The sequence below is a fragment of the Hemiscyllium ocellatum genome, chromosome 14, assembly GCF_020745735.1.
Source record: "Hemiscyllium ocellatum isolate sHemOce1 chromosome 14, sHemOce1.pat.X.cur, whole genome shotgun sequence".
NCBI classification, from domain to species: Eukaryota; Metazoa; Chordata; class Chondrichthyes; order Orectolobiformes; family Hemiscylliidae; genus Hemiscyllium; species Hemiscyllium ocellatum.
In genome coordinates this window covers 21,668,556-21,696,019 of record NC_083414.1, presented here as the reverse complement: position 1 = coordinate 21,696,019, position 27,464 = coordinate 21,668,556, and the positions used below count along the sequence as shown (strand labels likewise).

Below are 27,464 nucleotides of genomic sequence, written 5' to 3'. Positions count from 1 at the left end.
TGCATCCATTGTAGATGCAAGAGATGCATCTGCCCCCTCGCTCAAACTGATCTGGCAGAATCATGCAAGACATGATTCCGAAGTGACGTGTTGAGAGGCTGCAATGTGTAAATTGGTCTACCAGCAGGTATTGTAACGTGGTGAGGTATGTGTGTTTGCTGATGATAACTTGTACGGATGAAGGATCAAGGAAGGTGGTGGCCATGGTGCTTCTGCTGTAATATACTGGCTTCACATATCAGTTCCTAGTTTATTCCTTACTAACCTACCTGTATTGCCATCACAAAACGTACTTTACCCTGAAATGATCGTCCACCTGAACCAAACCAAAACATGATGCAACAAGTTGCAATGCCTGTTAATTGCATTTTTCTCCAGCCAGCGTGGGCAGACGGTGAGATCAACCGTGCAGGGGGCCTTGTTGTGAAGAAACTGTTGACTGAGGGCTGCGATTTGTATTTGGTGAACTGTAGCCACCAAATCCCTGCTCTGATTTGTATGTCCGGAGTTTGTGCCATCTAGTTTCTCGAGGAAAGAGAGAAGAATTGGGAGTGTCATGTAACTGGAGCAAGTTGGGCTTTAGTGAAATGCAAATGCATGGACAGATGGTACTCGCTGCTCAATGGTAATAGTCTGAGGTCACCATTTTTGGCTTGAGGGGAAAATTGTAAAAACTTGCTCAGTTTTGAGATTCTGATTTTTTAAAATTCCATATTTTCCCAACTTTCTTACCACAGTAGGGAAGGGGAAATTCCACCCTGTATGGTCATCTGTAAGTCTTCTCTTTTCAAAAGAGGCAACTGGAACTTGTTCAACTTTCTGGTATTAGTAAGCTCTCAGCTCTAGTAGCATCTTGACATATAATTTTCATTTGCACGCAAGCCAGTGCTTCTCATCTTGTTTATAGAATGGAGACAGAGCAGTGTGCATTACTTCTTAAGTGTGGCCTGACCAGACCATGTTCACACTTGCATGCAACCTGATCTTCCAGTTAAATGATGTAAAATGTTGCCAATATTTTTGAACGTAGGTGGTACCACACCATAAAGCATTTGGCAACGGTTTCATCTATATTAATGAGTATATGATGCACAGTACAAATTAAATGATTGTTAATGATTAATTCATACACACAGGATTATTATGTAAACTCTTTCATCCTCTTTGGGTGGTGCCAGTTTTTATAGATTGTTACTATATAACATATTTGTCAGAGAAATTTATGTTCAGTATTTTTTAATTAAATCCTTTATTTGTCATTCTGTATTCTAGCAATAGATCCATGTACTACAAACATCTGTGACAAGAATGCAGACTGTGAACACCTTGGTGAAGGAAAATATAAATGTACCTGTCATCTTGACTATCGTGGAAATGGAAAGATTTGTTTACCAATCAATCCTTGTAGTGTAGATAATGGTGGTTGTCCAGAAAATTCTACGTTGTGCATGTATGAGGGACCAGGAAAGGTACATTTCACAAAATACTTGATTCAGTTTGCATGTTATTATTTACGATTTATTCACGAAAATTTGTTATTAAATGATCTGAAATCAAAGTAAGTCAGATTAACATGCTTGGTTCAGTTCCCTGGTGATAGTTGATTGTAAGTCTCTGGTTTTGTTCTGATATTTTCTGATTTGATCTGTAGAGAATGTAGGCAGGGGTAATAGGGAGCAGTTCAATTGGCCTCAATAAATCTAGCTCATTGGGAGAGAAAGCGTCCAGCATTTAACTCCTGATTGCTGTCCATTAGAAGTAAAGGTAAAGTCACTACAATCCCACCACACCATAGGGCTGCTCTCCTCGAGACGGACAATTGGTGGTATCATACAGTGAGAGTCACCACGCCTCAGGTGAGGGGAGAGGTTGAGAAGGAGAGTTCTTAATGATAAACTCAGTGTGGGAATTGAACCCATGCTGCTGACCTTACACTGCAAACAGGCCATCCCGCAACTGAGTTAACCAACCCCAACCATCAGCAATCTGACCAAGAATATATATGTTGTGAGCAGATTTGACAAATAAGACAGGTGTGAGCAAGGTCTACAATCAAAACTGTTTCTGGTACTCAGCTTCATGTGTTTCATGTGCAGAATGGTTACTTATTTTCAGTAATTGAACAGGAGGATAATCTACACCTTTAGAGCTACGGGCTAGAGCAGGAAAGAATAAAAGAAAATTGTTTGACCCATGCATGTTTTCAAGTTACATATATGAAGCCTCTGGTGATTTTATAACAGACAAAGAATTCTATAAAAATTTATTTTCTTTTTAAAGTCTTCTTGCAAGTGCAAGGATGGATTTATCGCCACAAATTCTTCACAGAGTTGTATCTTGAAAGATGTTTGCAAGCCATCACTCTGTAACAAGACAGCAAAGTGTGTAACTGTGTCACCAGGAAATTTTGAGTAAGTGTTTGCGAGCAAATTCTTTGATATTGATGTTCTGCTGTTGATCTCATTAAACACATATCACCATTGGAAAATAAATGTGCTGCTAATTTATTCCAAACAATGAAGAAATCTAGAGGAGACCATAAATTCACAGGTATAATTGTAATGTGTACAGTATACACAAAGTCACATGAAATTCATGGTAAACTGGTAAGTTGGATACAGAGGTGGCTTGATCATAGAAGACAGAAAGTAGCAGTGCTTTTCTGACTCGAGACCTGGGACCAGTTATGTTCCAGAGGGATCAGTGCTGGAGTCTCACTTTTTGTAATGTATATAAATGATTTGGAAGAGATCACAGGTGGTCTGATGAGCTATTTATGTGGATGGATTGGGGAGTTGTAGATACTGAGGATTGCCAGAGAATACAGCAGGATAAAGTTAGGCTGGAAACTTAGGCAGAGATATGACAGATGGAATTTAATCCAGACACATGTAAGGTGATGCATTTTGGAAGATCCAATGCAGGAGGAAAGTATCCAGTTAATGGCACAACCTTTCGAAGCATACAGAGGGATCTAAGCATACAGATCCATAATTCCCTGAAAGTGACAACACAAATGGATAATATGGTCAAGAAGGTAAATAGCATGCTTGCCTTCACCATTGGGATATGGATTATATGTGGGCGGCACAGTGGTTAGCACTTGCTGCCTCGCAGCACCAGAGACCTGGGTTCAATTCCTGCCTCAGGCGACTGACTGTGTGGAGTTTGCACATTCTCCCCGTGACTGTTTGGGTTTCCTCAGAGTTCTCCGGTTTCTTCCCACAATCCAAAAAAATGTGCAGGTTAGGTGAATTGGCCATGCTAAATTGCCCATAGTGTTAGGTGAAGAGGTAAGTGTAGGGGAATGGGTGTGGGTGGGTTGCGCGTCAGTGTGGACTTGTTGGGCTGTAGGGCCTGTTTCCACACTGTAAGTAATCTAATCATAAACATTGTTACCGCTGTATAGAACTTTAATATTTGGAATATTATATTTAGTTTTGGTTGCCATTATCAGAAGGATGTGAAGGCTTTGGAGAAACTACAGAATGGTTTACCAGGATGTTGCCTGGTTTGCAGTGTATTAGGTATGAGGAGAGATTGGACATGATTGTTTTCACTTGAACATTGGAGATAGAGGGCACCTGATAGAGATTTGTAAATTATGAGTGGTATGAATAGAATAGGTAGTTGAAGTTCTTTTTGCAGGATAGAAATCTCAATTACTAGGGGATGCAGTGGATAAAAGGGGGAAAGTTTAAAGGACATGGGAGAGGCAACTTTTTTCACAGATGTTAAGTTTCTGGAGTGCATTGCCAGAGGATGTGGTAGAAGCAGAAACAATGACAATATTTAAGAGGCATCTTAGCAAATACTTGCATAGGCAGGGAATAGAGGGATTATGGACTATGTAAAGGCAAAAGGATGTGAGTTTAGAACCCTGATCACCATCTAATGAAGAATAATGTTATATTGTGTTTTTTTAAAATGTGAGCCTCAGTTAGGGCCGAAAAGTGAGGACTGTAGCTGCTGGAGATCAGAGTTGAAAAGTGCGGTGCTGGAAAAGCACACCTGACTCTCCTGCTTCTCAGATGCTGCCTTACCTGCTATGCTTTTCAGGTGCCACACTTTTCGACTCTGATCTCCAGCAGCTGCAGTCCTCACTTTTTCTGAGCCTTAGTGAGCTCAATGTAGAATGGCCAGCTAAGATGTTTGAAATGATTAATTGCAATTTTTCTGGCTTCATGAAGGTATGAGTACACTTTTCCTGAGGTTAATTCCACTACCACATGATCTAAAATGGCCCTAATTGCTGGAGTTCCCTCCTAAGCCTGTTTACAATAGTAATAGTTGTTTGGTTAATCATTAAACTACAGCATTGGTGCTGCCAGTTGATTGCAGATCCCACTTAGCTAGAACCTGAGAGAGAAAGAAAGAGTCTGATGAAATCCTGCAATTGTCTACTTTGTAGGTAATAATTTTTTTTAGCTTATAAGAGGATGGTTTCAGCTCGCATCTGTTGACGACATACAGACCTCAGTCATCATATTAATGCACTGGCCTCTTTACCTTGCTTCCCTTTTTTATGAAACTCCTTAAAATCTGACCTTTTTGACTAAGCTTTTGTTCATTTGTTTTGTTATCCTCTCATATTGTTATGTGTTGTATTTGATTCTATAATGTCTCTGAGATGTTTTTGGGATGTTTTGTCACATTAAAGACACTCTACTATTATGTAGTTCATTTAGTGACATCTCCAAAGTGATGGTGAACATTTTCAAAATCTACTTTTGCTGTCAGTTGTAATCCAGTTAGTAACAGCTTTGCTTCATTGGATCAGAAAGTTGGGAAAGTTCATTTTCACTCCTAGGACTTGAGCACAAAGATCACAGCTGAAGTGCTGTGCTGTTAGAGGCACTGTCTTTTGAAACGTTAATGCAATGCCCTGTGTGACCCAGTAGGTGTATATAAAAGAACCCATAACACCATTCATTGAAGAACAGAGGATTTATTCCTGTTCAATATTTGCCTCTCAACATCACAAAGAAACATATTATCTGGTCATTATCATATTCTGGATCAGTGGTGCTGGAAGAGCACAGCAGTTCAGGCAGCATCCAGCGAAATCGACGTTTCGGGCAAAAGCCCTTCATCAGGAATAAAAAAGCATTATCATATTGCAGTTTCTTGGGGTTTGCTGTGCATAAATTGGCTTCTGTGTTTCCTACATTACAACAATGGTTACACTGACTAAAGTGCTTTGGGAGGTTCTATCGTGATGAAAGATGCTTTATGAATGCAAGCATTTTTCCTTGTTATTTTCAAGGACTTTTAATTTTTTTGTCTTCCTATCATTAACGGTGAGATCTTTGAATCAGTTTTTCCTGAATCCAACTTGCAATTTTTTTTCCAGTTGAAGCAACTAAATTGTTAAATATAAGCGGAGCATAATTTTCATTAAAAAGATTATTTCAAAAGTTTCTTTATATTAGACCATGTTTAAAATAAATGTAAGTTTATTGGATCACAGTGGTTGATTCATTTATGCTGTTCTTTTTAATGTTCAGGTGTGTCTGTAAACCCGATGAGATTGGAGATGGCCGTAAATGCATTGGCTCCATAAGGGAGGTGATCCAAAAACTTATCACCAACCAGTACAGCACTGCGTCACTTCAGATGTTTGGTAAATTTTCCAATATTTCTCAAAGTATTTTATGTTTGAATTATTATAACATGGCCCTTTCTTCTGAACCCTGTAGATTTTCACTTGCCAATACAAAGACCACCAATTATTAGGAGTGAGAAGATGGCTTGGATTTGAAAACTCCTTTTTAAGACACCATTTAACTTGGAGAATGGCTGTATTGGATGTGGCTTAATTCTGAGAGAGAAACAAATTTCAACTGTGTTCCTGCTACTAAGTACTGGTTCAGTACATCCACTGATCTGGGTAGACTCGTATCTCTTTGAGGCTTAGATAATGGTGAACACTAGAGTTAAGCCTCTCCCCCTCTAATCTCACAACATGTTGAAACCAGACCGCCTTTATAGTGCTGCTTGCGAAATACTTTCAAGCCACACCCCCACAGGAAATATTCTCTTGGCAAACACATCTGTCTGCTCAATTAACTCCTTTTTCCTCCCCCGCCTAAATATTCCATTATACATAGGCCCTTCTCTTTGTGAGTAAAATTAAAGGCTTCCATTCAACCTGAAGCTTTATAAAATCACCAAGGGCATAGATAAGGTGAATAGCAAAGGTCTTTTCCTTAGGGTGAGGAAATCCAAACTGGAAGGCATAGGTTTAATGTGACAGGGGAAAGATTTAAAAGGGATCTGAGGGGCAACATTTTCATGAAGAGGGTGGTTTTGCATGTGGAATGAAATACCTGAGAAAGTGGTTGATTCAGATGCAGTTACAACATTTGGATAGGTGCATGAATGGGACAGGTTTAGAGGGATTTGGGCGAAATGGGACTAGTTTAGTTTGGTGAAACTTGCTCTTCATGAACAAGTTGGACTGAAGAGTCTGTTTCCGTGCATATGACTCTATGAATCCATAGCCCAACATGGGCGGCACAGTGGCTTAGTGGTTAGCACTGCTGCCTCACAGCACCAGGGTCCTCCGGGTGCTCCGGTTTCCTCCCACAATCACAAAGATGTGCAGGTCAGGTGAAATAGCCATGTTAAATTGCCCACATTGTTAGGTGCATAAGTCAGAGGGAAAATGGGTCTTTGGAGGGTCGGTGTGGCCTGATTGGGCCAAAGGGCCTGTTTCCACACTGTAGGAAATCTAAACATAAGCTACTCTCAACCTTGACAGAAGGGACATCAGCATGAAAAATAATGTTAGAGCTATATATTAATATTAAACCATTACTGAGGTGTGCCAATGCTTATTTGTGAAAATACAACCCTGTGTTCCTCCAAAGTATGCAATTGTGAATCATGTGTGACAGCAGGCTGCTTTTATTTAAGAGGCTTTTTAGTCTGAAAAGAATTTCATTTTGTTGTAGTTACATAATACAATGGCTACAGGCCTTGTGCTGCAACTTGACGTTGTGTCTTTTCGAACACATACAGACAATGTTGTGTTCTAGAACCAGTGCCACCCCTTGTTCATATTCCTAGTGCTTGTCCCACATAAAGATGATATGGCAGGAAGCAGACCTAATGTTCTCAATGAAATCAGGACAGCTCCATTTCATGATTTTCAATTCAATTGGAGTTTTTTGGAGAAAGAATTATTAGTTCAGTGGATTCTCGGAAAATATTTAGGCATTCTTTTGCCAGATTTGATAAGCCCTTTTAAGCTTGGTCCCTGAGGTCATTGAATTAGCAGGAACTTGCTGTCCACCTTTTTCCATAGCTCCTAAGCTATCTGCTTGGATCCACTGCCAAACAGACTCATCTTGCTTTCTCCAACATTTCATAGCTGCATTCAAGAAACCTAGGGACTCTGCGGCCAGCCACAGACCAACAAGACACAGATTTTAAACTAAACACGGTGCTTTGTTTTAAAGCCATTTTGTAGATATCCCTTCTTTAAACTACTACAATTACTTTAAATGCAGCAACAACACACATATTAATACCCGAGTGGTTAAGTCCCAATCAGATGGCTTCTTGAAATCTGGAGCTTGTCCAAAATATTTTAACGAGGTAGTTTTGAGAAGTTATGACAAGGTCGACTTTGGGTCCACACAAATTGTAATCTGCCTTGCTTCAATCCAACATTTTGTCTGAGTGTGAATCCAGTCAGCGGTTCAGGTTATGCTGTAACAGAGCATCTACTGACATCTGTGTTTAATTAGACATGACCTTGCGTGTTTATATTTTTGCATTTCTTAAGTGGCACATTGTTGAAAGTGCACGTTGACAACATTGCAGCAAGGGAAACCTGATACCTGTATGAACAGGACAAGTTACTGTGTATCTTCTGAACCAATCAGATTGAACAATTGTGAGTTAACAGCACAAGGACAGAGACAGAAGTGTATATGAGAGCAGGAAAATTCAATGTCATATCTAAGACAGAAAGAAAGAAGTGATCAAATTAAGAAATATAGACAAGAAGCAAATTCAAAAGTAAAATTAAAATTATTTTATGTTCTCCACTTTTAAAATCTCCAACAGTAATTAGTTCCTGAAGAAATGAAACTTCAGATTTAATTAATTAAATAATTGATTTTCATTAGGCGAAAGTGAGGACTGCAGATGCTGGAGATTAGAGTCTAGAGTGTGGTGTTGGAAAAGCACAGCAAGTCAGGCAGCGTCCCAGGAGCAGGGGAGTCAACATTTTGGGCAAAAGCTCTTAATCAGGAAACGTCAACTCTCCTGCTCCTTGGATGCTGCCTGACCTGCTGTGTTTTTTCAGCACCACACTCTCGAGTTAATTTTCACTGCTGATTGCAGCAAATTCACACTTAACATCACTAAAAACATACTTAAGCTTGAAATGACAACATTTTGCAGTAAGTTTAGTTTATATCAACATACAAATACAGTATTTTATATCATTCAAAGCATGTCAATAGTGTACAACTGTCAACAAGTGTGGCGCTGCAAAAGCACAGCCAATCAGGCAGCATCCAAGGAGCAGGAGTGTCGACGTTTCGAGCATAAGCTCTTCATCAGGAATGTGGGGGGAAGGTGAGGTTATGTTTAAAATGTCGACTCTCCTGCTTCTCAGATGCTGCCTGACCTGCTGTGCTTTTCTAGCCACCACACTTTTTGACTCTGATCCCTCCAGCATCTGCAGTCCTCACTTTCTCCCAATAGTGAGACAGCAACAAGATGGTATTTTCACAAAGTTAGCAATATTTCAACTGAAACATGACCTTTGGATTTCCTTATGCCTCATCATGATTTTGACAGCAAAATCTACGCTTTTATTGCTTCAAAAGTAATTTTGTAGTATTGTCCTGTTTCGAATTCTCATCAGTAGCAGATTTTTTTTTGTTGTAAAAGAGATGCTTAAATATGTTTTGCCTGAAGTTTCTTCTAATGTTTTCAGAAAATGGATGTACATCAACATTGAGTAACATGGGACCGTTTACAGTCTTTCTTCCTCTAGTTAAGAAACTAAAAAACAACCAGGTACGTTTCTTTAGATCATGGATAAGACAAGTTGAAAATATACTCCTATCACATATAAAACAGATTACTCTGAAAAATCCTGTTCATCGTTTTGAATAGAAAACTACAGAAGTCTAGATTCTTCTTTATCAAATGATCTATGAGCTCTTGGATGACAGAATGTTCTTATGTATTGCATGTTACTCATTAGAGACTTTGGGAATTGTAAGAAGCTTGGGATTCAATGTACTGTCACAGAATCCTGAAAAATAATGTTACAAACTAGGGATTACCAAGATTAAGAACTCAGGAATGTTGAAACTTATTTGCGTCACACTAATGCACAGGGTCAGGTGTCACCAATACAGTGTGTTACTTCTGTTGTTTAGGCGAAAGTGACGACTGCAAATGGTAGAGATTAGAGTCGAGAGTGTGGTGCCGGTAAGGCACAGCAGGTCAGGCAGCATTCAAGGAGCAGGAGAATCGATGTTCTGGGCAAAAACCCTTCATCAGGAATGGATGAAGGGCTTTTGCCCAAAATGTCAATTCTCCTGCTGCTCAGATGCTGCCTGACCTGCTGTGCTTTTCCACCACCACACTCTCAACCCTACTTCTGTTGTATGGCCACTTAGCACATAGGGCAGGAAGCGGGTAGAGGAAAAAAAGATAAGGAAAATGGACTTCTAATTAACAAAGACGGATTTATTTCATGTTTATAGTCTGTGTCATGAAAGATGTGGTTAGGGCTTACTTTGACTCTTTCTGTTGGAGTGAATGGATAACTGGCTGATCTGAAATGTACTTAAAAATGTGAACTTCCAGTTTAAGTCTGGTATAGTGATGTCCAGCTAATGTAGCAGCTGCTTAGCCTGACCATTTTCAGATTTGGGTATCATTACCATTTTGCCGGTGGATAATAGATGTAGGATTCCAATTTGCATGACTAAACAGCCTTTCACCTCTTTTGGGTTGAAGTGTTGGATGCCCATATAAAGGCTTGCCTGAAAGTCAGGCTGGTAAATAGGTCCTCAAGGCTCCAAAAGATTTTCAACTGATGATCACATTTCGGCTTTTATAAGTTCTCAGGCTGTTCTAAGTGTGTCCATGATTCAGTGTTAGTACAGGTCGTTCTGCTAGAACACGTGTTTCGCCAATGCACATTGGCTGTAACGTGACTGATGAATAGGGCATGCTGTTTCAAAAGCATGAACTTTTAAAACATATGTTGGTTATCATGCGATTGCACTTTTAGTGCTATTTTTATTACACAATTTTTATATGGCATGGGGTCACATGAGAACACAACTACAGGTTCCCGCCCCCCCCCCAATATCCGCAGGTGATACATTCCAAAACCTACCGTGGATGCCTGAAACCGCAGATAGTAGCGAACCTGATCATTTAAAAGGGAAATTTATCTCCCCAATAGCCCCGGAATTATTTCTAAAATGTTCCATGTAATATTTACGGGCTGCGGTAAAACACGGATAACTGAAACCATGGCAACCGAACCGGTGGATACAGTGGTTCTGCTGTATTGTGTTATAGAAGAACTACCTGTATGTGGTTGAAGCTGAAGAACTATATTTTCAGTTGGAGCTATTTGGTCTGAATAGTTTAACTTCTTCCCAACTTGCTTGCCTTTTCAAATGTGTTTCACATTACATTTCAATGATGGTGCAGATTCTGAATCAAAAGTATTCCTCACCCCAGTTGCACTTTATATGAAAAAAAAATCTTCTGACTTATTCCTTTGTTGAGATTATTCAGAATTAATGTCCTTTTCCAAGCGTTTAATAACTTGTAGAAACAATATTTTGTAATATTCTTCATTGGAAAACTATCAAAATAACCAAATTTATCAAATAACACCAAATAAAGAAATTGTCAATGTAAGTATTACTCAAAAGGACACATTTTGTTAAAGTTTTTTTAAATCTTGCGCTCTACAAGATATTCACAAGAATACCTGTGTAAAGAGGAACAACATGTTAGGCTGTATGAGAAGAAAATGCTGATTGGTTGGCAATTGAATTTTGGTAGAGATATTGCCATGAAGAATGCATAAGCTAGATGATTATTCACATTTAACTGCCAAGCTGAGTTTAAATTTAAATTCCTGATGAAGGGCTTATGCCCAAAACGTCGAATTTCCTATTCCTTGGATGCTGCCTGACCTGCTGTGCTTTAACCAGCAACACATTTTCAACTTAAATTTAAATCAGGCAGGTTGACTCTGATTGATCAAGGCATCACCTTAAGAAATGAATGAGAATGCCTGTCACCAATTGTGTTGAATTGAAACACTTTCTGTCTGCAAAGAACAGCGTCATGGGCACTAAAATATGTAGTTTTCACTGTACCTAAGAATTCCATACCATGACCGATAATCTTATATTCTGTAATTTTCAGCTCAATCGGGATTATTTAGCAAGTGCTGACAACTGCAGAGAATCACATCTAATTTTGGACACTATGTTTTGAGTTTTGCAAATGCTAGCTGGTTGGGTATAATCAATACCTTGCCTGTTCTGAACTGCCAAAGAGAGATGTTTGATATGATCTGTCAGACTTTAGGATGTTTAACACACATATCTAGCATCACATTGACACTGAGCTTCATATACCATTCATTTGTGTGATGGACAAAACTGACTTTTGGCATAATGGCAGCATCCTCTAAGTGGCAAATAGCATTGTTATTGCAATTTCATAGTAGCAGCATGAAACAGCTACCTTTACTTGTTGCTGATATTTTTGAGATGCCTTACCTTAGCAGGATAATTTCAAGTTGACTGGGCATTTATCAGGACTGATTGTGATGTGCTTTGGTCTGTTCAGGAGTTTGTACATACATAGCGAGGAATAATCTGATCAAGTTTGTCATTGTTCCCCAGAATGGCTCTATTTCAGCTTCAAATTTGCATTATTTGCAAATAGCTCAGGCTCTTTATAAGAATACTGATAAAGCAAATCTTACAGTGTATGCAACTATAGAAATCCCAATGCCTGCATTGACCAATAAGGCAGGCTTATAGCAGATAATAGTAGAGAGTCACTAGTATATTTTATAACAAACACAAACAAGTGTCTGTTCATTTGACTGCTCAATTTTGAAGGTGCATTTAAGCTCATGATAGAACCTATTCCATACAGCCGTAGTTTAATCTATAGCAATAGATCACCTATATTTTGGGCATGTGCAAGGTGTAGGAGTTTGCGAGATATTTGCGAGCGCTGTGCTTAGAAGCTGTCCCGTGGAGACACCATCTATTTGTACATAGGTGGTTTCGTTAAAACTGAACTCAACTGCATAAGTTGCTGAGTTCATAAGCTCAGCAAATACTGATTCACGTCAAGGGTTTGGAGGGATATGGGCCGGATGCTGGCAGGAGGGACTACATTGGGTTGGGATATCTGGTCTGCATAGACAGGTTGGACCAAAGGATGTGTTTCCATACTGTATATCTCTATGATTCTATGACTCTAAATAGCGGGGTTAGATATTATAATATAGTTTTGCAATGCAAATACCTGTAGCTTTGTTGAATGATACATTGGCGAACAGGATGTCAATGTCAAATAAACACATGGACTTGGCATTGCTGTCAAGCTGCAAATCCTGTATAGACCTTGCAAAGGTGAAGGAATCCTTCGTTATGTAGATGGAAAGTTTTCTCAAGATTAATTGAAGAAAATTGCTCAAACATTTGACTAGTTCATACTGTACCAGTTTCAACTTAACAAAATAGGTGCCAGCCATTCTTTTAGTAAAAAATGAGGTCTGCAGATGCTGGAGATCACAGCTGCAAATGTGTTGCTGGTCAAAGCACAGCAGGCCAGGCAGCATCTCAGGAATAGAGATTTCGACGTTTCGAGCATAAGCCCTTCATCAGGAATAAGAGAGAGAGAGCCAAGCAGGCTAAGATAAAAGGTAGGGAGGAGGGACTAGGGGGAGGGGCGATGGAGGTGGGATAGGTGAAAGGAGGTCAAGGTGAGGGTGATAGGCCGGAGTGGGGTGGGGGCGGAGAGGTCAGTAAGAGGATTGCAGATTAGGAGGGCGGTGCTGAGTTAGAGGAAACCAACTGAGACAAGGTGGGGGGAGGGGAGATGAGGAAACTGGAGAAATCTGAATTCATACCTTGTGGTTGGAGGGTTCCCAGGCGGAAGATGAGGCGCTCCTCCTCCAGCCGTCGTGTAGTTGTGTTCTGCCGGTGGAGGAGTCCAAGGACCTGCATGTCCTCGGTGGAGTGGGAGGGAGAGTTAAAGTGTTGAGCCACGGGGTGATTGGGTTGGTTGGTTCGGGCGGCCCGGAGGTGTTCTCTGAAGCGTTCATCAAGTAAGCGGCCCGTCTCCCCAATATAGAGGAGGCCACATCGGGTGCAGCGGATGCAATAGATGATGTGTGTGGAGGTACAGGTGAACTTGTGGCGGATATGGAAGGATCCCTTGGGGCCTTGGAGGGAAGTGAGTGTGGAGGTGTGGGCGCAAGTTTTACATTTCCTGCGGTTGCAGGGGAAGGTGCCGGGGGTGGAGGTTGGGTTGGTGGGGGGTGTGGATCTGACGAGGGAGTCACGAAGGGAGTGGTCCTTAGCCATTCTTTTGTTCACTCCTCAAGACAAGACCTTGACGAATCAGCATTAACCTGTCTCATTTAAATTTAGGCAAAGTTAACTGTCAGTGATCATTTAACTTGTGCATTCTCCATGGCAATGCTCAACCAATTAGCACTCTCTTCTCATACAGTGTAAAATATTGTTCCCTTTTGCACTGGATTCTTGTGAATGTCCTATTGAATGTAAGGTTAAAAATAAAAATAAAAAAGTATATTTCAACAACACTCAAGTTTTGTATTACCAAATTACTACCAAATTCACTTTTTGTAAATTGTATTTTAACATGAATCAGAGCAAACACAAGTTAACAGACGCTAACAGTGAAATGATGTGACATGTAAAAAGATAAATTTCACTTTAAATAATAAACACAACAAAGATGTGTCTTCCAGGAACACAAACAGTCACATCACTCCCTCTGGAATTGTAACACTCGCTACATGGTTCTACATTATGTTGTTTGTTATTCACACAAGGTAGTTTGGGAGCAATTTCCAGCAACAGCTTTCACTTTTGAACTTTATGAACTTGGTTATCATCAACAATTCACACTTCTGTGAACCCACTTTCACTCATGTCTCAGTAATCTTGATATTGTCACTCTCTGGAGTTTCTTACAACCAACCAACTATTAACATCAGCTGTACTGTGGGAGGACACCTTGGAAGGCTCATCCCGCCAGACCATGTGGGTAAAGCTCAGATATAGGAAGGGTGCAGTCACTTTGATGGGATTACACTACAGGCCTAACAACCAGCAAGAGCTAGTGGAACACACATATGAACAGGTTATGGAAAACTTTGAAAACAATAGGTTTGCTGTAGTGGGTGATTTTAACTTGCCCTACATTGACTGGGACTCCCTTGGATGGAGGAGAATTTATTAGCTATGTCCAGGATGGTTTTTCGAATACATAAATAGCCCAACTAAGGAAGGGACCACACTAGACCTGGTAATGGGGAATAGGCCCAGCTTGGTGATCGAAGTTTCAGTGGAAGAGTATTTCAGGAGCAGTGACCATAATCCTGTAAGTTTTAAGATACTTATGGATAAGGATAAGAGTAGTGAAAGTACAATATAAGGCAAGAACTAGGGAATGTAGACTATGGCAGCTGTTTGAGGGTAAATCCATATGTGGCATGTGGGAACTTCTAAAGGCCAGTTGGTTAACATTCAGGACCAGTATGTTCCTATAAAAAGGAAAGATAATGATGGCAAAATTCAGGAAACCTGGATGACAAAATAAATTGAGAGCTTAGTCTAAAAGATAAGACCATAAGACATAGGAGTGGAAGTAAGGCCATTTGGCCCATCGAGTCCACTCCGCCATTCAATCATGGCTGATGGGCATTTCAACTCCACTTACCAGCGTTCTCCCCGTAGCCCTTAATTCCTCGAGACAACAAGAATCTATCAATATTGGTCTTGAAGACATTTAGCGTCCCGGCCTCCACTGCACTCTGTGGCAATGAATTCCACAGGCCCACCACTCTCTGGCTGAAGAAATGTCTCCGCATTTCTGTTCTGAATTGACCCCCTCTAATTCTAAGGCTGTGTCCACGGGTCCTAGTCTCCTCGCCTAACGGAAACAATTTCCTAGCGTCCACCTTTTCCAAGCCATGTATTATCTTGTACATCTCTATTAAGTCTCCCCTCAATCTTCTAAACTCCAACGAATACATTCCCAGTATCCTCAGCCATTCCTCATATGTTAGACCTGCCATTCCAGGGATCATCCGTGTGAATCTACGCTGGACACGTTCCAGTGCCAGTATGTCCTTCCTGAGGTGTGGGGACCAAAACTGGACACAGTACTCCAAATGGGGCCTAACCAGAGCTTTATAAAGTCTCAGTAGCACATCTCTGCTTTTACATTCCAACCCTCTTGAGATAAATGACAACATTGCATTCGCTTTCTTAATCACGGACTCAACCTGCATGTTTACCTTTAGAGAATCCTCGACTAGCACTCCCAGATCCCTTTGTGCTTTGGCTTTACTAATTTTCTCACCATTTAGAAAGTAGTCTATGCTTTTATTCTTTTTGCCAAAGTGCAAGACCTCGCACTTGCTTACGTTAAATTCCATCAGCCATTTCCTGGACCACTCTCCCAAACTGTCTAGATCCTTCTGCAGCCTCCCCACTTCCTCAGTACTACCTGCCTGTCCACCTAACTTCGTATCATCTGCAAACTTCGCTAGAATGCCCCCAGTCCCCTCATCCAAATCATTAATATGTAATGCGAATAGCTGTGGCCACAACACCGAACCCTGCGGGACACCGCTCGTCACCGGCTACCATTCTGAAAAAGAACCTTTTATCCCAACTCTCTGCCTTCTGTTAGACAGCCAATCCTCAATCCATCCCAGCAGCTCACATCGAACACCATGGGCCCTCACCTTGCTCAGCAGCCTCCCGTGTGGCACCTTATCAAAGGCCTTTTGAAAGTCTAGATAGACCACATCCACTGGGTTTCCCTGGTCTAACCTACTTGTTACCTCTTCAAAAAATTCCAACAGGTTTGTCAGGCATGACCTCCCCTTACTAAATCCACGTTGACTTGTTCTAATCAGACTCTGCTCTTCCAAGAATTTAGAAACCTCATCCTTAATGATGGATTCTAGAATGTTACCAACAACCGAGGTTAAGCTGATAGGCCTATAATTTTCCATCTTTTGCCTTGATCCTTTCTTGAACAAGGGGGTTGCAACAGCCATCTTCCAATCATCCGGGACCTTTCCTGACTCCAGTGACTCTTGAAAGATCTCAACCAATGCCTCTGCTATTTCCTCAGCCACCTCTCTCAGAACTCTAGGGTGTATCCCATCGGAGCCAGGAGATTTATCAATTTTAAGACTTTTTAACTTTTCTAGCACTATCTCTTTCGTAATGGCAACCATACTCAACTCAGCCCCGTGACTCCCTTTAATTTTTGGGATATTACTCATGTCTTCCACTGTGAAAACTGACGCAAAGTACTTGTTAAGTTCTCCTGCTATTTCCTTATCTCCCATCACTAGGCTTCCTGCATCAGTTTGAAGTGGCCCAATGTCTACTTTTGCCTGTTGTTTGTTTCTTATGTACTGAAAGAAACCTTTACTATCATTTCTAATATTACTGGCTAGCCTACCTTCATATTTGATCCTCTCATTTCTTATTACACTCTTTGTTATCCTCTGTTTGCTTTTGTATCCTTCCCAATCTTCTGATTTCCCACTGTTCTTAGCCACTTTATAGGATCTCTCTTTTTCTTTAATACATTTCCTGACTTCCTTTGTCAGCCATGGCTGTCTAATCCCTCCCCAGATAATCTTTCTTTTCTTGGGAATGAACCTCTGTACAGTGTCCTCAATTATACCTACAAACTCCTGCCATTTTTGCTCTACTGTCTTCCCGGTTAGCCTCTGCTTCCAGTCTATTTTTGTCAGTTCCTCTCTCATGCCCTCATAATTACCTTTATTCAACTGTAACACCATTACATCCGATTTTGCCTTCTCTCTTTCAAACTCCAGACTGAACTCTACCATATTATGATCGCTACTTCCTAAGGGTTCCCTTACTTTAAAATCTTTTATAGAGTCTGGTTCATTGCAAAGCACTAGGTCCAGAATAGCCTGCTCTCTTGTGGGCTCCATGACAAGCTGTTCCAAAAAGCCATCCTGTAAGCATTCCATGAATTCCCTTTCTTTGGATCCACTAGCAACATTATTTACCCAGTCCACCTGCATATTGAAGTCTCCCATGATCAATGTGACCTTGCCTTTCTGACATGCCTTCTCTATTTCCCGGTACATGTTGCGTCCCTGGTCCTGACCACTGTTAGGAGGTCTATACACAACTCCAATTATGGTTTTATTGCCTTTGTGGTTCCTCAATTCCATCCACACAGACTCCTCATCATCCGACGCTATGTCATTCAATACCATTGATGTAATTTTGTTCTTAACTAACAAGGCAACCCCACCCCCTCTGCCCACCTCTCTGTCTTTTCGATAAGTTGAAAAACCATGGAGGTTTAACTGCCAGTCCTGACCCCCCTGTAACCAAGTCCCTGTGATGCCTACCACATCATAATAATTCACTATTATCTGTGCCATTAGTTCATCGGCTTTGTTATGAATGCTACGAGCATTCAGGTAAAGTGCCTCAATGCTAACTTCCTTATCATTAGAGATGTTGGAAGTCATATGATGTCCTAAGTTATCCTTGCTTTTTTCTGCATTCTCAGTCTGCCTCAATTTTAAATCTGCCTGGACACATGCTATCCTGCTGCTTATCTTTCCATTTAACGCCATACTCCCTGTCGCTTTCACTTTCCCTTCCCCCCAACTCAGAAGTTTAAAGTCCTACTGACCACCCTATTTATCCTCTTCGCTAGAACATTGGTACCTGATCGGTTCAGGTGGAGACCGTCCCAACGGTACAGATCCCCCTGTTCCAAAACTGATGGCAATGCCCCATGAAGTGAAATCCCTCTTTCCCACACCAATCCCTTAGCCATGTGTTTACTTGCCTAATTTTCTTGTCCCAATGCCAGTTGGCACGTGGCTCGGGCAGTAATCCGGAGATTATGACCCTTGAGGACCTGTGCTTCAATTTCCTGCCTAGTGCTTCGTAATGCCCAAACAGGTCCTCCACTCTAGTCTTGCCTATGTTGTTAGTACCAACGTGGACCATAACAACTGGATCCTCCCCCTCCCGCTCCAATATCCTTTCAAGCCGGTCGGAGATGTCCTGCACCCTGGCACCGGGCAGGCAACACACCATGCGAGACTCCCGATCCAGCTTGCAAAGGATACTATCTGTCCCCCTAATTATAGAATCCCCTATAACCACCACTTGTCTATTAGCTCCCCCCTCTTGAATGGCCTTCTGCACCATGGTGCCTTGGTCAGTTGGCTCATCCTGTCCAGAGCCCTTTTCCTCATCCGAACAGGGAGCAAGAATCTCGTACCAGTTGGACAAGGTCAAGGGCTGAGGCTCCTCCACTCCTGAACTCAGGTTCCCCCTACCTGCCTCACTTACAGTCACACTCTGTTGTGCCCGATCACTAACTGAATGTGAATTACTTAATCTCCCAGGTGTGACTGCCTCCTGAAACAAAGCGTCCAGGTAACTCTCCCCCTCCCGGATGTGCCGCAGTGTTTGAAGCTCAGATTCCAGATCATCAACTCTGAGCCGGAGTTCTTCCAGCAACCAACACTTGCTGCAGATGTGGTCACTGCCGTTCACAATGGGATCAGCCAGCTCCCACATCATACAGCATCAGCACATCACCTGCCCAGCCATCTCTGCTTAGTTAGTTAATTACTTAGTTACTTTGTACAAGTATGAGTTAGAATACTTTCTGATACCTCTCTGCTATAGTTTTTTTTCCCTAAAAAAGGACTTATATATACACACACAAAAAAAGAAGTAAATTTTTAACTAGTCACTGGTAAAGAAATAAAAAATCCTTACCTTAAAAGAAAAAGCAAAGTAGTTAAGAAGGTTAGAGGAGGAGGAGGGTGGGTGGGAGATACTACAGGTGTAGAATCTCGGGTTTAGCCACCTTCCTGAGTTATATACTCACTGTTTTCCTTCCCGGCTGCCCCTCTGCCCGCCGTCACCTCCTCCGCTGCTCCCGCTCCCCCCGCGAAGAGAGAGAAAAAAAAACACCGCTGCCCGCTACAGGCAAGCAACTCCAAAACAAACCGTCCCACCCCAGCCGCAGTCCCCCGGGTCCGCCCCCACTTAGCCGCTGCTCCCACTCGATAAGTAGAAGTAGATAAAGAAGATAAAGTAGAAAAGTTTAGGAAACTGAAGACAGACAGAGCCCTTGAAGAATACAAATATTGCAGAAAAGAATTCAAACAAGGGATTAAGAAGGCTGAAAGGGGCCCTAAAATGTCTTTGACAAACAGGATTAAGGAAAACCCCAAGGCATTTCATACGTATATCAGGAGTAAGAGTGTAGCTAGGGAAAGAGTCAGTCCATTCAAGGACAAAGGAGAATTTATGTGTGGAGCTAGAGGAAATGGGTGAGGTCTCTAACAAATACTTTGTATCGGTATTCGCAAAGGAGAAGGACATAGTGGATGGTGAGCGGTAAGGTGATATTCTGGGCTATGTGAAAGTAAAAAAGGTGATGTTGGATATTTTAAAAAGCATTAAGGCAGACAAGTCCCCAGGACCTGACTGGATCTAACGCAGAATGCAGAGGGAGGCAGGTGAGGAAATTGCTGGAGCCGAGTACAAAATCTTTGTTTCCTCTTTAGTTACAGAGGATTGGAGAATAGCCAATGTTATTGCTTTTTTTAAGAAGGGGAACAAGGATAATCCAGGAAATTACAGGCCAGTAAGCCTTATGTCGGTAGAGGGAAATTATTGGAGAAGATTCTTCGGGATGGAATTCATACACATTTGGAACAATATGGACTTGTTAGCGATAAACAGCATGGCTTTGAGCAGGGAAAATCGTGTCTCACAAACTTGGTTGAGCTTTTTGAGGAAGTGATAAAGATAATTGATCATAGTAGGTTATCTACATGAACTTTAGCAAGGCTTTTGACAAGGACCCTATGATGGGCTGATACAAAGGGTGATGTCACAGGAGATCTATAATAAGCTACTAAGATGGATGCAGAACTGGCTGGGTCATAGACGACAGAGTAGTGATGGGACAGTGCTTTTTTGCCTGGAGATCTGGGACCAGTGTTATTCTGCAGGGATCAGTGCTGGGTCACCTGTTGTTTATAATATATATATTTGGAGGAGAATGTACATAGCCTGCTTATTAAGTTTGCTAACAGCACAAAGATTGGCAAAGCTGTGGATAGTGAGGAGGATTGCCAGAGGATACAGCTGGATACAGATAGGCTGGAAATGTGGACGCAGAAATGATAGGTGAAGTTTAATGCGAGATAATGTATTTTGGGAGATCTAATGCAGGAGTGAAGTATACAGTAAATGACAGAACTCTTAATAGCATTAACATACAGAGGGAACTAGGCTTATAGGTTCACAGTTTCCTGAAAGTGGCAACACAAGTGGATAAGGTGATCAAGAATGCATATGCTTGCCTTCATCAGCTGGACATAGAGTTTAAAAATTGGCAAGTCATGCTCTTCTGCAGAACTTTATTTAGGCCACATTTGGAATATTATGTACAATTTTAGTCACTACCAGAAGGCTGTGGCAGCTTTGGAGAGAGTATGAAAACTGTTTACTAGGATGTTGCCTGGTTTGGAGGGTATTAGCTGTGAGGGGAAATTGGAAAAATTTGGTTTGTTTTCACTTGAACGCACAAGGGGTGTCCTGATAGAAGTTTACAAAATTATGAGAGGCATGGAGAGAATGGATAGGTGGAGTCTTTTTCGCAGGTTAGAAATGTCAATTACTAGGAGATATAGATTTAAGGTAAAAGGGGGTAAGTTTAGAGGAGATGTGATATGCAAATTTTTCACACAGTGGTAAGTGCTGGAATGGAGGTCGTAACGGCAGATACAATAGCAGTTGCAAAGGCATTTTGACTGATAAATGAATAGACAGGGAATAGAGGGATAAATACCGCATAAAGGCAAAAGATTTTTCATTAAGAAAGTAATCACATGTTGGCTTAGTCTTGGTAGGCCAAAGGGCCTGTTCCAATGCTGTATTGTTTCTGCTTTTGATGGTAATCAGCTTTGTCAGATTCAAGCAAAGTGTTCTCGAGAGAATCACATCTAGGAGTTTGCAAATAATCCTAAATCTGCTGTATTGTGCACGGCAGGCTTTCAATTTGACACCATTTGTCACTCATTCCTGTTAATGTGCAGTTATTAATTTTTAACACACAAAATTGTCCTGGGGGTGCAGATTCATATTTGCATTTTTTCTAAGAGGGACATTCCGACGAATAGTATTTCAAGGGCCATTTATTCTGTTCAATATTAAATTATTTTCATATGAAAAGCTAGATGCTCTGTTTTAAGCATAGCTATAGAAGAAAAATTGGAACATGTTTTCTGATAGGCTTTTACCTTTGGAAATTGTACACTGGGAAATTTCAGGTATCCTGCTGGACAACTTTTGAGAGGTAATTTATACGATATATTATAATACTGGAACAAATGCTGATCTTTCCTAACAAATCTATCCAAATTGTATATAATTACTGTACTGTTAATTCAATTTAATTAAATGTAATAAATAAATTTTCCTTTCCATTTTTGCAGTCTTCCTTTTTGAATTTTATGATTTTAACTTCCATCCAAGATGCTGTGTTACATTCCTTCAAATGTTTTACTTAGGAAAACGTAAAAAAGCATTTTCTTGGACTTTATTCAGTGAAAAAGCCAGTTTATATAGCCAACTGTCAATTATCTTCAATCTAGTTTTATACAAATAGTGAGACCAAGAAAAATAGCCTCAGATGTCACAAATTCATTTTAAATCAACCACAACTCAAAAATGTAATAAATATATCAAGTTATATCATTGATCTTTCCAAGCATTAAACTTGATACCGATTTCCTTTGATACTCTTTTCATTTTCTATCCATGTTGTATTCCAACAAAGGTAATTGATACCAAGAAGTTTTCATGCAAGCAGCACATTGTACCTGGTGTTTTACTACTTGAGGACTTTAAAAATATTACAACCTTTGAAACATTGACTGGTGATACAGTTGAAGTGACCCAGACAAGAAAGGTAGGGTCTTTTATAGTATGGTGTTTCATTTTGAATATTGTACATGTTGCCGATTATTTTCAAAGATTAAATATTTCACAGTTAGATTAAAAGTATATATTTAATTCTCTTCCATGGAAAGATGGGAGTTGCTCGACCTTTACAGAATGAGGAGACTTTAAATGAAGAAACAATCACCTCTGGTAGTCTCTGGCAACTTTCTGCTCAGCTGCAGAGGTGACAATGACAGCAGCCTGGCTTCTCTCTTATTATTCAGCTATGAAACTATTAAGACTAAACAGACAATATAGTGCTAATTTACAATGAATGAAAACTATATCCAAGAAATATAAAACACATCAGAGAAAGCACTTAAGTGTTGTCCTCTGAGCTGCATTTAAACAGGAATGATAAAAATCGTGTTTAATTTATTGATGTATCTGTGATTATTGATTAGGATACATTTTTTGTAGCAGATTGCATGTGTGGATTGCTGAATCAATTATTTGGAATATTTTACAAAAGGTGAACTTATCGTTGATATTTGAAGTGAAAAGTGTGTAGGTAGCATAAATTGGAAGAGATTTAAATAAAGTTTCAAATGGCTCCACAACTTTTCAAACCATGTAAGTATTTCCAGATTGCACTGCATCTGTTTGATAGGTAGTACTTGCATCTGGTTGTATTCTATGCTTTGTGGGTTTTTGCTCCTGGATGTCTTTGATGAATGCCCTTGAGAAGGACCTTTTGAGATTTTTCATCTATAGTAAGATCAGAAACAAGAGAACATATAACATCATTTGTAGAATTTCTAGTTCCCTATCTGATGAGATCAGGTTAAGCTATGAGAAGAATTTGTTTTTTTTTAATTTCTCTTCCTCCATACCCTCTCATCCTCATAGTCATAGGCAAAGACTCACACAGTACAGAAGAGGACCTTTGGCCCATTGACCCAACTATACTTACCAGCATGTGCCATGACATTTCAAGTGCTCATAAATATACATTTTAAAGGTTGTGAGGTTTTCCATCTCTACTACACTCCCAGGCAGTATATTTCCCACCACATCCTCTGGGTACAAAAGTTTTTCCCCTAAATCTTCTCCCCTTCACCTTAAAATCATGTCCACTTGTTATTGACCCTTCAACCAGGTTCAGCTCCTCCAGGGGCAAATTATTTTGCTTTCTCTCGGCCCTGTGGAAGTCAGAAAATATTGTGGATTAAAGATAAAGGACCATAACATTGCCATTGCTATTATTAAACTTAACATTATCTAGCTACTAGCTGAACTCTAATAATGAAGTTTAAGAGATGGTATTTCTTGGTACACCATACAGCTTAATGCATTTTCAACAATTTCCTCAGGTAAGAGGGTGATAGACTGTGACTAAATAATATGCCAAATTAGCGATCTTTGAGAAATATGCCAAGTCTCACTGTGTTGGCCCATACATGAGGAGCTATCTATTGGGCACTGAAAGTTGATGTGATATGACGTGATAACTGATGATCTTCAACTATTATGATGCCATACTTGTATTAGCTCCCATAACATACAAATGACATGTGGATCAAATAGTACAAAAGAATTCAATGACCTTTTTATTAAAGTACCTAATATTTACATATGCATGCTACAGTCATTGGCATTTGCATGACTGTTTTCAAATTAAGCTGTTTGAATGTTCTGTAACATCATCATGATGCATGTCATGATATAAGCAGGTTCAGTGAGATAGAAACTGAAATCTATGTACCATCAGGTCACATGCCACAATATGGTGATGACATCATGAGCATGTCCTTTAAAGGTATATCACATATCTGTTGTGAGACACAACACAACATCCCCCTTTTTCCAAAGAAAAGAAGTCCCGAATAGATGTATGTAGCGGTACATACACGTTGTTAATTCAACAATTAAACAGCTGTGTATAAATGGCTTTAAAAAAAAGTTAACAAGCTGAATAATTAAAACTTTGTTATAGTATATAATTTTAGATATAATCTTCGAGGCTTGACTACTTATCCTGATCTGGTGATCATATACTACCTGCGGAAGTTGAGCTTTTCTCTGTGCTCTTGACTGAGAACTTGGTTGGCTTTACACTGTTCAGCATTGCCACACACTCATTGTTATCAAGGGTTTCTTCTTCATTTCTCTGTGCATGTTTGACATCTCATACATTGAGCTGAAGTGGCCTCCAGTTTTTTTTGCAATATGGTGCTATGATCAGTAATGCCCTCATTTGATGGGCTGTTTCCATATGTTATAAATCCTTTATGGTATACTGGTATTTGTGACCAGATTTCTGTATTGCACTCTCTGCCTAGTACACATTTCAATTGTTCTCGCTGGTGATGTTTCATTCTCACTGTCTTTGAAGAGGGAAATCTGTGCTCTGTTTATTCTCCCCACCATTGGTATGGTTTGAATCTCATGAATGGTTGTGACACCGAGATCTGTACATATGCCACTGCTGGACATTTGGCATCTACCACATAGAAGATTTTGGGAATCCAATCTGGACTTGCATATTGGCACTGCAGTGTGATTGGTACAACTGCAGGCAATTGATGATCCATTATAAGATGTGAGAGAGTATTTTCTAACTTGCACCATGCAGTACTACTTGTTGGAGTACTTGACTTTTTGCTTGTGTCATGGCAATTTGTTGGCACAAGTCCCTATATCAATTTTGGCATTAGGGGGTATGTTGACCTGCTTTTTGGGCAAAATGCATACTAACAGTTGTAACAGCGTCTGATCTCTTTATACCATTAGATATTGGTGCTTGAATTTGACAATTAACTTGGTCATTTTCAAAAGGTTGCTAAAGCTCGGTTTGTTGTACACCTTTGGCTGTTCACCTCTGCTTGGTCTTCTGAATAAATTGAGTAAATTTTCAAAAAGAGTACAGCCTAACAGCAATATTTATCCTCATTATGTCATATAAAGTGATGAATTTTTGTTGAGTTCATCCAAGAAACAGAAAGCAAGGACATTTGGTAGTTTTCAGAGGAAATCATCATATGTCTGAGTCCTAATGAGCTTTTAAAATATATGTTGTACTCATTTGTTTGGATGACTTTCCCTGCTGCCAGTATTGAGGTGTCATGCTACCTTGTTGGCCATCTAGGTCATGTTTTGGGGTCTAGCTTGGCTTTTGAAACCAGATTTTCTGTATGCGTGCCCAATGTCCTTTGGTGCCAATGTTTTGCAAATGTGAAGAAATGTTGAACAATTGCTGGCCAAGTGTGACAAAAAAAAACCTATGACAGATCTTTCTGATTGGGTATACATATTTCTAATGATGGCAAAAGTGTTGTCTGTATCTAAAGCATATAATTAATGGTGGACTCACTGGCATTATGCCAGCACCCATCATCCAGTAAAGTGTAGGATTCTCTTCCTTGCCCAGAAGATCTTTGTTGAGGTGTTGATGGAGTAGGCATGATTACCAATTCAATTAGCCTCTCCATGAATTCTTGCTGCTCCTGGTGACATCATGAGTCGTTCCTTAAGGCATAGCAGAACAAAGGATGTCAGTGTCCTAAGGAGGGGAGAAGTTTGATCTGGGACAGGGGTAGAACAGACAATATGTTGGAAATTGCTTTAGAAGTTATCTTTTACTGAACCAAATGGTGTTACATGCTCTCATATTTCTGATCTTTTATTTTAGTCATACATTTTAGTCATTTTAGTGATGTCTTCTGTTACAATTTATGATTAAAATTACAGGATTTTATTTCAAAGACATAAATTGTTGTGCCATCGCCTTGTATTACAATGCTCCCACATCCTTCAGTCTGTGATACATAGATTCCTCTGTCTGTATCTGTACAGTTGTTCAGAAAAGTAACACAATAGAGGATTGCAGTCTTCCAATGCAACTTGAGACTATTGCTCCAATTAGGAACTTCAAGATTTCCAATCTGAGGAACCAATTTGTTTACTAACGTTACTTTCTAATTTTTCTGTGCAAAGTACTTTCAGCTTATATTTCAAAATAAAAGGTACAACATCATGAGGGGCAACAAAGCAGCATCGAATGGTATCATACATACAATTGACCGGTTTTTATCTGGAAACGTTGAAAAACTTGGGGATCCACAGGTAAACCTCACATCTCAATATTATATATAATAGTATATTGAATAAACTAATTAATGTACTCAGCTTCACCAAGCTAGATCTTGCTTGTGTTTTGTTTTGCATTCTAATGTTGCATTAAGCAAAAATTGTTAATGGGTTTTTTTAATCCATCACTCACTTACTATATTGATGTTTAGTAGCAAGTGACTTGTTGTGAGACCCACCACAATTAAATAACCTTTTACTGATCCCTGACTCCAACCCTTAGCTACCTTCAATCTCCTAGAACCATTTCTACCTGGGTTTTAACAGCATAGAGATAGTCAACTGCTCTGGACTTCTTTTCATTGATCCTCCTACACAGAACCTAAGTAGTTCAGTTGCTTCATTGCAATACAGTCAAAAAATTAGTACTTCTAACATAGTTTACTCTCTGTCTCTTTCACAAACTTATTGACTTTCTTCACTGTTGACTGTTCTGAGTAAGCTATTGGAAACCCTGCAATAGGTCCTTCCCCAGTTACTGGGCAGAATTGAATGTTGAGTGTAGCAACTTTTGGAAGTGCCTGTTCTATGAATATTACCAACCATACTGGCAGAATGCTCAGTAAAACAAAAAAGGATGTAAATACAGTATTTCATCATACCATTACGATAAGCAAAAAAAAGTTTTGTTATGGTGAAATAACTTTCAAAATATAACTGATTTTTTTACCATTAACTTCTAACAAGTAGTTTATTACAGACTTTATACTATCCTTCATTTACGTACTTAGATATATCATATTTACAAATCTATAAAAGGTTAAACTAATGTCAGTACATGCATGATGTAAGGTATGTGATTTATGTATATTTTGATATAATCTATTTTAAAGATTGAACTAGTAACATGTAGGTTTTAGTCTCTATGTGTAAGAAGGGTTTTAATAGGAAAATGTTCACGTTTCTAGAGCCATGTTTTTCATTGAAACCCAATATGAGAGAAAGATTTCCTGGAATGTAATGGGGTTTATTTTCATTGGATGTGTTTTTACTGTTGGACAGATTAAATAATGAAGTTCCATAGGCTGTTTCCCGGTG

The 27,464-nt window shown here is 39.9% G+C and overlaps 1 protein-coding gene across 1 annotated transcript in view; it reads left to right on the top strand.

Annotated features, from left to right (window-relative positions):
• Window positions 1-27,464, top strand: part of stab1 (stabilin 1) — a 287,180-nt gene that overhangs the window by 55,413 nt on the left and 204,303 nt on the right. Inside the window, exons 8-13 of the mRNA XM_060835476.1 lie at window positions 1,273-1,469; window positions 2,281-2,411; window positions 5,508-5,623; window positions 8,957-9,039; window positions 22,174-22,305; window positions 26,274-26,402. Of these exons, the coding sequence (XP_060691459.1) occupies window positions 1,273-1,469; window positions 2,281-2,411; window positions 5,508-5,623; window positions 8,957-9,039; window positions 22,174-22,305; window positions 26,274-26,402 (788 nt within the window). The remainder of the gene's footprint in view (window positions 1-1,272; window positions 1,470-2,280; window positions 2,412-5,507; window positions 5,624-8,956; window positions 9,040-22,173; window positions 22,306-26,273; window positions 26,403-27,464) is intronic.